Source organism: Eschscholzia californica, unplaced genomic scaffold (assembly GCF_041429995.1).
Source record: "Eschscholzia californica isolate CP2 unplaced genomic scaffold, dmEscCali1.0.p SCAF_4, whole genome shotgun sequence".
NCBI lineage: Eukaryota > Viridiplantae > Streptophyta > Magnoliopsida > Ranunculales > Papaveraceae > Eschscholzia > Eschscholzia californica.
This window is the reverse complement of record NW_028238461.1, coordinates 39,402,642-39,413,257: the sequence shown is the minus strand read 5'-3', so window position 1 is coordinate 39,413,257 and position 10,616 is coordinate 39,402,642. Positions and strand designations below refer to the sequence as shown.

The following is a 10,616-nucleotide window of genomic DNA, read 5'->3' as shown; positions in this document are numbered from 1 at the left end:
GTGGTGTGGAAGGTTCTTCAAGTTCATCTAAATCTTCCTCCAGTTCTCTATTTATAGTCTTTTCAAAGACTGAGATCGTCACGACTCACGTTGGTAATTCATTGTCAGTTTTGTTACTGATAGCGAACTTCTTCAATGTTTACATTACTCCTACTTGACTTCTTGAAAATGAATTCTCTAAAGGAAGACACCATCACGAGCAACAACACACTTCATTGTCTGATCCATTGTAAAAGTAATATCCCCTTGTTTCTTATAGATAACCCACAACGAAACATTTATTTGATTTGAATTTTATCTTATCTCCTAATAAAAGCTTTACATATGCTTCGCGGCCCTGGACTTCAAAAAAACAACTTTGGAGTATTTCCCTTCTATTACTCATGTGACGCTTTTTTCTTCAACTTAAGATGGAGATCGATTCAGTGTATAAGCGGTTGTTTCTAGAGCATACCACCAGAAAGTGTTTCGAAGACTAGATAAACTCATCATTCATCTAAGGCGTTTCAAGTGGAGTGAATTAGATGGTCATCAAATTCTTGACTCAAATATCCACCCTGGTCCACATGCGCATTATATCCCTTTTAGCTAATGTCATCGTAGTATATCACATTTGAGTTTTACGGGTAACACATTTTTAGCATTCTATGAGTGTGAATATATCGTGGTGCCTATGCTTGTGTCGGCAGACATCATGTAGGGTCAAGCATACGCGCATACATGCAAACACAATAATGCCCATTTTCACACCTTTTGGCAATATGTGTTTACATGTCATTCAAAATCAGTACATGATTTCATTCGAAAAAAGTACATGATTTTGAGCGATAGGTACTCGCGACTGTAGAGCGCAGTGGAAACTTAGACTCCACAATAAAAGAAAACCCCCTACATACTCATATATAACATAAAGTTCTTATTTTCTTATTGTCTTTCAAACATAAAATTTGATTATCTTGGGTCTCCATGTCAAACAAACATGTAAAGTTTCAGACCAAATTTTGATCCTATATCCTCACAATCAGGTTTAACAAACACAAAGTATTATATTTTCCCAAATTTCTCTCAAAATTGTCGAAATATTTCCATTTTCAATTGAACCAAAGCAAATTTTACAAGTTTACCTTGCGTTGTTCGTAGGTTTACCTTGCGTTGTTCGTAGGTTTACCTTGCGTTATTTCAACGAACAAAATATTTATAATGAGTTAATATTTTTCTTATTCATTTTATCCAAATTTTGAGTGTTTATTATCCCCCCTTATTACCCGTCCTTAACTAAAACCTTTCGCTAGACTATTCTCAATTCTTCTCCTTCACTAATCCGCAACCACCAAAACTCCATGATGCAACATGTCAATTGTTTACGATTTATGTTTGCAACACAAAATATTCATAAATCTTAGTTATCTTTTAACTAAAATTACGAGTTCAATGAATTATTATGAAATACTAACATTTAAATACTTTAAAAGTCAAAATAGACAATCAGTTGTCCACCGCTCTTTGGTGTAGCGGTAGGACATCCCTCTTAAGTCCATGAGATATTGAGATCGTGTCTCGGTAGAAGTTGTTTATCTCTAAAATTTATCCCATGTAATTTAGACACTAAATAAAGTAATTGTTGTATTAATTGATATTATTTACCAAACGTTTATCACTTTTTTTTTTTTCTTTTTTTTTTGTTGAGAGAACAATTATCACCTGAGAAGTGGTACCAAGTGCTAAAAATATCCAACCTCCTAAAAAGTTTCTCTTTTCTCATTCTCCTAATAATTTGGTAGACCCAACTTCTCTACCGACCTACCCGACTTCCTTTATCTTCTTGCTACATCATTTTCCATTTCTTTTCCCGGTTGATTAGTCATTGTCTTTACCTTCTTTACTTCATCTCTCCTCTTTCTCTCTCCTCACAAATATCTCTTGAATTCTATTCCTGTTGACTGTTTTATTCTAATTCTTGAAGATAACCTACAATTATTATTAGTACATTATTTTCTCTTTCCTTCTTTCAACTTTTATCGAATGTATTAGAATTAGAGAACTGAACAATATTTTTAAGTATGGATTCTCAATCTAAAGAAAACGGTGTTTCTTCTCAACCTGCTAATGGCGGTTATGATGTTTGGAGTTCTAACAATTCTTCTTCCTCCGCTGCTGCTGATCATCTTGTTGTTATGGTTAACGGAATCCTCGGAAGGTATAATTGTTAAGAAATTCAATTTGATGTCTTGTTGTTTGAATGGAATTAGGGTTTACTTTTGAATTTGAAATTGCTATATCAAATTAGTTAGATCTGATGTTTCTTGATGATAAGAAATATTGCTTCTTTTCGTATGAATTGTTAATTTTTAGGTCTTAATCTTTTTTTCAGTACGGCTGATTGGAAATTTGGGGCTGAGCAGTTTGTAAGAACACTAAATGAAAAAGTGATTGTTCACCGTAAGATAATATCTCAAGCTTTTTTTCTAATTGTATTGTTTTTTTTTAGCTAGCAATTAGGTATTGATTGAATATGTTGTTAAGAGCTCCATAATTAGGGCAACTATAATAAATAAAAACTATGTCATCTTTGTCAGTGAAAATATTTTGCTTAGATAATGTGGTAGCATGGTGAGAATTGTTATACAATTTCTCAAGCTTTCTTGGTTGAATAAAAAAAGGGGTTGCCTTGATCTCAAGCTTTCTTGGTAGAATACTCACCACGGACCGACACACTGCTCTACCCAAACTCGGCTCAATTATGCACGAGTGTGTGTTGAAGTTCCTAAACAACAGGAATTGGTTGATAAGATTCCAATTCGAGTGAATGGGACTAAGGAGATAACAGTACGAGTGGAATACTTATGGAAGCCTCCAAAGGTTACTCAATGTGGTGCATTTGGACATCAAGCAAAATTATGCACAACACCTGTTCGTGAAAATACCTCTAAAAGAACCAGCATGAGAACTGAGCAAAGTAGCCAGAGTACTACTGCCTATGAAGAGGCAAGTGTGCTAGAATAACGATAACCTCATTGACATTTATGGTATTAGGCATGGCACTTAGGCGTTGGTAAGAGCATCTCCATTGGGAGACAAAAACTTGAGGATCTCTATTATGCTACCTAGCGAAGATAATCTCAATTGAAACTTGACGCATATGACAACTAGAGTTTCATTTTGAATTTTACAATCGAGATGCTCTAAGATTATTTAGTTGTTAATTTGGTTGTGCAACTTCTTGAATATGGCAGAGGTGCTAATCAAAACGCAAAACTAAGCACATAACTTTGTAATTAGGATATCTGTGCAGTTGCATTTATTGCATTTAGGGTCTATAGTTGCTTTCATTAAATTTGATCTACAATATTTTAGGCTATGCTCAATATGCCTTGACTTTTTGCAAATTTTCAAGGTCTCAGTTATGCCTTGAATGTGCAAAACCTTCTTCGCTAAAGTTGTGCATACTAACTATGAATTTTTTCATTTAGTTGCACCTAAATATTTGGATCAAAACATAACATAAGTATAACTAGGGGGCAGAATTCGCTAAATGCAAGGCATTTGAAGCTGAGCTTTAGTTTCCTGAAATTGAAATATCTGCGAGTCCAGTTTTTCGTGATTTGGCTATTTCACACTCGTGATTATTTGAGTAGTTTGACTATCATGTGCTCCATTTTGTTGAGTTTGCTTGACACGTTCCACAGGTAGTGAACGGAATGTATCACGATTGACTTTGGACGGTGTCGATGTTATGGGTGAGCGCTTAGCTGAGGAGGTTGGTTTATCTTGGATTAAATTTCACTCTAAATTTATTGTTCCACTTGATCTGATTGAATTAACTGCAGAATTTGCTGGGAATCTCAAGCAAATTTCTCTTAACAGAAATACTTCTTGGTATTTGACAAAGCATATAATCATTTTAGGTTCTGGAAGTGATAAATCAGAAACCAGAAGTACGAAGAATTTCATTTGTTGCACATTCTATGGGTGGATTAGTAGCAAGATATGCAATTGGGAGATTGTATAGACCTCCTACAAAGGAAAATACAGAGAGCGGGTCACACGATTTATGTGATGTTTCCGGAGGTACAATTTGCGGTCTGGAGGCAATGAATTTTATTACAGTTGCAACTCCACATCTCGGTTCTAGGGGTAACAATCAAGTACGCTCGTCCTTATTTTGCATTTATAAAAAGGAGTTCTGTTTATTATTTGACAATTAATGAACTTACGTCATCATGGAGTTTTACCTCTGATTTTGTTGTTCGTTCATAGTTTTGCAAGTTTATTTATGACTTGATATCTCAGTCAGTTGAGTGACACACAGAATTGCCTTTGAGATCAAGGGAGTACAAAAAGAAAGAGGAACAAAGAGTAGTCTCAAAACAAAGTAAAACCTTTTAAGTGTTAGAAGTAAGAAATCAGTGACATCTAGTAGTCCACCTGCATCCCCTCCTATGTACATAGTGGATATGAAACCTTCTATGTACATATTGGGTATGGAACCTCCTCACGTCTGCCTTCCGGTTATTCTCTTCTTACAAGCAGCACAATTCACATCGACGACTAGAACCGCTAGTTTATAGGGAAGGTACCATCCTACAGTAGCAAAAGCACATTAGGTACTTAGGAATTGAGAAATAGGATATTTGAAATAGGATGTTTGGTTCTTCTTTATCATGAAGAATATGGTCTGGAGGTCGTGTTTATTTTTCTTCATCAGGAGTACTGTTTAAAGCCAAATAGTCTTCTAAAGAACACGGACACGGACACGGACACCCTCAAGACTACGCAACTGAGTTTTCGTTTTAATCCAAATATTCAGTGAACCGAAGTTAGGACACTCTCTTAACAATCCCTGCTGAAAGTTATCGAAGAACACCCGTTTCACAGAAAATCTTATCTAATATGTAGGAATCTTAGTGATACCTGTGATGACTTATTTCCTCATTTTATCTACGATTCGGGAGTAAATAAATGGGACTGTACATGCTCTAGCTATTATTGATCTTTTTTTAGATAGGCTGGGAGATTTCACAGAAGGGAAAGTGTTGGGAACATGTAGTCTTTGAATCTGTCCAGGACGACTTTCCATTTTGTCATATTATCTTTGTCTCTTTGAGCTCATGTTATTAATAGAGGGTCTCCTTTCTACAATAAATGCTGACCTGAATCAGATTTATGTATTAGTGCAATTGAAAGGCTAAGCTGAGGAAGGTTTTGCTGCTTATGTATTGGATTGATTTGAGCTCTTGGAAGAGATAACTAGCTTGTGTTAATCTTATCTCTTGCATCACATTTGGAATTACAATAACCTTTGTCTTATTTCTGATTAATATACTAGCTCTTGATTATTTTCCATACTGTTGCTTTCTTCTGCAGGTTCCATTTCTATTTGGTGTAACAGCATTGGAGAAAACTGCATCTCGTGTTATTCACTGGATCTTTAGGAGAACAGGTCGGCATCTTTTTCTTACTGATATCGAGGATGGGAAACCTCCACTGCTCCTAAGGATGGTGGAGGATCACGATGACCTCTATTTCATGTACATTAACTACATCACTTGCCTTTTCGTACTGATGGGTCATTTTCAATTTCTTTAATATATTTCAAACTGTTTTGTACTAAACTTGATTTACAATTACAAGTATATAATCGGCTTTTCTCTACTGTAGATCTGCTCTAAAAACGTTCAGACGTCGGGTTACATACTCAAATGTTGGCTATGATCGTATCCTGTTCTCTACATTAATGTTAATTGCTTTTTGCTTCTCGTTGATTTATAGTAACCATGATTTGATATCCTTCCTTTCCTTACTTAATTCATTCAAGATATCGTGGGCTGGAGAACCGCATCAATTAGACGTAAAAGCGAACTTCCGAAGGTATTCCTTCATGCTTCCATTTTGACACATTGACTTTGCTTTTTGACTCCAAGTGACATATCTTAAGAGTTATCCTTGGCTATCTAGTGGGAGGATTCTCTAAGTGAGAAATATCCGCATATTGTCTATGAAGAACGGTGCCTGGCAAGTAATGGTGGAAAGCGTGTGGCAATAGAAGATGCAGATTCTGACGTGCTAGAAGGTTTGTCCATTTTTCTGGTAGCTGCATGCATTTTTTTTTATTAATTTCTGTTGTGATGAAAAGCAATTTTTTTAACTTTAAACTACGTGATGTGATTTACTTTGTTGAAGGAGATCTATATGTTGGTCAATCTAAACAAATAAGCGTCTGTTCAACAAAAAAGAAAAACAAATAAGTGTCAAGCTACACTTATGTACAAGGAGATCTATATATAAATAAGTCCACAAAAAAGACTCTAAATTATGTTATTAAAACTAGTAATATATAGTGTGTAATACATTTTAAATTAGCCTGTCTTTCTCTAAATTTTGTTTCATGTTAGCGAAGCGTCGGCCTGCCCTCTATAATCTATTGGTTGGTTTCTAGTCCATTATTTGTTCTTATTTGTTCTTATTATATTATGTGTATATATATATACATATGTAATTCTTCTTCTCTTAAGAAAAATACTCTTTTTAGGTTGAGATGACTTGAAAATAAAAACTCGTGACCTCCAAAAATTTTGGCTTGTGTAATATATATATATATATCAAGTTATTACATTTCCTGAAATTTCCACCAAAATTACAGGAATATCTCAATTTACGAACCAACTGAAACGAAATCTTACTCGCATATTTCTTGGCATTATTTCTGCCGAAATGACCGACATAATGAAATATATCTAAGAACAACATCTTTCGCCCAAATTTGGACAAAATGAGTAAGAAAAATGTCAACTCATTAGAAATGTTTGGTTATTTAGGTTATTTTGGTAGAAATAATGCAAAGAAAACCTATAAATTTCGTTTTGGTTTGGTTGGAAATGAAAATATTTGGCAATTTTGAGGTAAATTTAGGAAAATATAATACCTTGTGTAAGGCACCTATAAATTTCGTTTTTGTTTATTAATGTTGTCTTGAAGAATGACCTCATATAGTCATCATTTGTCTAACGTTTTCATAGTTCCCAACTTCCCATAAATTTGTCCTTTAATTAGTCACTAAATTTAGTTTACCTTCGTAGACAAACTGGTATGTATGGTGGAAAATCACATGAGTAAGCCTCATCATTTATATCTAACTGAGTACAACACGGGGCCCCTTTCTCCCGGAATGTGGGGAAAGAAAAAGGTAGTATTAATTATTGTGAGATAATGGAAAAAGGAGAAAGGGTAAATCCGGGTTAATTTTTTCTTTTTTAACTAAAATTTATATTTTAGAGACTTCTAGTTGAACGTGGAATTATTTAAGTTGAAATAAACCCCCGTTAAAGCTTTAACCAACAAGTTTACATAACTTGAAACAAATGTACTCAATCGTATGTTTCTTATATTGTTAAAGTTTAAACGCAACAAGCGACGGATGTTACTCTTTCTACTAGAAAGTTTCTAGAATGCTTGCATCATGTACTCTCATACTTGTACGTTATTTGCAAACAATGGGCTACACAAACAATTATTTTCCGAGTAGGCTGTTTTAATCATTCCTATTTGTATATATTATCTCTCATTCTATATGGGTATACCTCATGTGGCCCTCCAACTATTTATGTAATGTTGCCTTTTGTTGTTCCTTGACCTAGTGTACCTGTCATTGCCTCGTTGTTTCCAATTGAACCAGCTATTCTCTTGCAATTATGTTTTTTTTGAACTTCGAATCATATATTGAAGTGTTTTGCAATTATGGTTTCACTATAGTCTTCTTGTATCTATGTTAAAGTGTCTTGCACCTAGTGGGTTTCATATAGAGAAACGCCGTGCCTCCCTTTTATGCTTTAAAGCTAGAAATGAAGCAATTTGCAAGCTATTCTGTACTACTAGTACTACTACTACTTGCTGCCAAAATATTATCAAATTGATTAATTTTCTTTTTTGGATTTTTGTCGCGCAGAGGACATGGTGACAGGTCTCTCGAGCGTATCGTGGGAAAAATATGACGTTAGCTTTCATACTAGTAGACAGAGGTTTGCTGCACACAACGTCATACAGGTCTCTCTCTCTCTCTCACACACACACACACTAACAAATACACAAGAACTCATGGACATGCATTGCAAACTCAGTAATTGTTTGGTTTGAAGTATGCTACTTAAATATGTATTTTCCTGAGTTGGATATCCATGCTCATATTCGATACTTATTTGCCAGATTCTGACAAATACTTAAATCTAAACAACTTTGTATGTCTCGTGTTTCTGTACTGAAAGAAAATTATGATAGGACATCATTTATAAGCTAAACAATGTTCGGTTAAAATCGAAGAATAAGAACCTAAGACAAAATCATGTGTATGGTCGTGTTCATTTTGTATTTTTATTGTGTCCATCACCTCGCACTCGTGTTTGATACAGACTCCCCCATTGGTTGTTGGGTAGCGGATGCCATATCTATGCCCATGTCACTTGGGCAAATGCACAATGTTGAAATTCTGTTCCGATTTAACTTTTCTTTTTTGTAAACTATCTTTAAATTTCAGTTGTGATGAAATACATTATTAACACGATTCCCTCGAAATGAATTTATAGGTGAAAGATCAGTACATGCATTCTGAAGGTGCAGATGTCATACAACATATCATTGATCATTTCCTTACATGCCAACTCTAAAGCACTCTGTTGGATTACTTGCAACAATAAAATCACTCGAATTATGATTGCAGATATTGTCGGAGAGGCTGTAGTTGCCGTGAAAGCAATCACTATACTCTGATATGGGGCATCACATTCGAATCAGTTAGTTTATATCCAAGGCTGGTTATTTCAATTAATTGTTAGAGATGTTTATATTAGATCTATTTATATACAATATCCATTCATTATTTTTGAATGTAAATTAGAAGTGAAATGCAAACGGTGTATGCAAACGTCGAGGTCATCTGATGACTGCTGGCATGTTCTTGTCCACCCGATCTTGAACTTGCATATATCGGAGGGGTTTGGAACGAAGTGCAATCCTCAAATACTTCACAATCCCCAAGTCCCAACACATCAATTGAGTTGGATGAAGTTCTTGTTATCCCGAATACTTAGGAAGAAAATATTGAAGGGAAGGCGATTTTCTAGAATGAAAATGGATCGGTTGTCCAATCTTAAAAACGAAAAAGTGTTTTTAGTGTTCTAGGTGTTTTGTCTAAATAGCCTCGCATATCAAATGTAAATACCTTGAAGTATCATCTAGTTTTTGCATCCAAATTAAGCCCAACCGACAAGGGTATGGATTGGACAGCCAATCCATTTTCCCAAACGTTAGAGTTGAAGATCCAAAAGGTCCCATTCGTTTTGCAATCTGTTCTTTGCTTCCCTCTCTGTCTACCTTGACTCGTGCTCTCTCTTTTCAGTTTCCATGTTCTCTCTCTCTCTCGCTCCCTGTATCTTGGAATACTACTGTGAATTGGTGTATTGAAAATTCAAACCGGCCAACCCCCTAGGTACCAAAGAGTTTTTATAATAGTTTTTTTCTTTTTTTGTGGTCACATGATGTTTTGCTCCAGGTTTGGCTGTGTTTTCATGTTTTGCTCTAGGGTTTCCATTGGCCGTAGTGTTTAGAGAGAGAGGAGAGAGAAACTTTTTTTTGAAGTTTGAAGGTCGTCGGCCGGAAATTTGACCGGCGATCTTTGCCGGCTAAGACGATGATGTGGCGTGATAGATGAGTTGGCAGAGAGAGGTGATGAGATGGACGAGAGAGAGTAACAGACATTTAACGGTAACTGGAAAAAGCGGGTCATCTGGGTATTTTTGATAAAGTAAGGGGCGAGGCAGGAAACTGGTCACAAAATTGGGGGCTATTTGGGAAATAACCCTATAAATTTCTTTCTCTTCTCTTAGCCACACTCATTGAAAGGAAAGCCTTATTCCAAATAATTAATGGAAAATTTTCTCCCACAAGAATTGATGCTTGACATATTTTCTCGCTTACCCGCGAAATCAGTTATACGGTGCAGAGTAGTATGCGAAGGGTGGCGAAATTTTCTCGTTCTTACTGATACTAACTTCATGAGTATGCACCTCAATCATCAACTTCATGATAACCATAATAGCCATTCTAATCACAATGATGTAGACAATGAGACAGGTTTGAATCTTCTTTATTTGTCTGATTCATCAAGAAGTAACAAAAATTACCAACTTCGCTTTACTGGGTATCCTTATAATCTATTATATAAAACAGCTAAGTCGGTTATCCAGAGAATAAGTCTGACCGTCCATTTTTATTGGGATTTTCATAGAGATCGCATCTGACGGCTGTTATAAAATCCTTTTTCGTGTAATTCGACTTAAAATAGAAGGGTTTTAGTGTCAACAATAAGTTATTTTTAAATATTTGGTTACAACCTCCCTAAAATAACTACACCCACGAATCTTCTATCTCTACTTTCCTCTCTCACGATTGCACATAGACGTCCCCTTAATTTTATCAATTCGGTTAGACTTTTAATTCAGTAGACTTTTAATTCAGTTTAAAATTCTCAGTCCTATATTTTCTCTCATAACCATATGGTTATATCTCTCTCCCCCTTCCTCTCCTCTGCAACTCTCTCTACTGTTAATTTTGGAATTTAATTTGTA

At 35.3% G+C, this 10,616-nt stretch overlaps 1 protein-coding gene across 2 annotated transcripts; it reads left to right on the top strand.

Annotated features, from left to right (window-relative positions):
* Positions 1-1,656: 1,656 nt before the first annotated feature.
* Positions 1,657-8,869, top strand: LOC147544602 (putative lipase ROG1). 2 transcript variants are annotated; one of them, XM_086634998.1, is made up of 10 exons: positions 1,657-2,197; positions 2,372-2,439; positions 3,687-3,757; positions 3,906-4,145; positions 5,365-5,528; positions 5,659-5,714; positions 5,816-5,868; positions 5,956-6,070; positions 7,943-8,040; positions 8,577-8,869. In XM_086634998.1, exons 1-10 carry the CDS (start codon positions 2,061-2,063, stop codon positions 8,655-8,657), a joined length of 1,083 nt encoding a protein of 360 aa, XP_086491124.1. In that variant the 5' UTR covers positions 1,657-2,060; the 3' UTR covers positions 8,658-8,869. The 2 variants fall into 2 exon arrangements, with proteins under 2 accessions (XP_086491124.1, XP_086491125.1); XM_086634999.1 differs by having other exon boundaries at positions 1,730-2,197; positions 8,711-8,869.
* Positions 8,870-10,616: the final 1,747 nt, after the last annotated feature.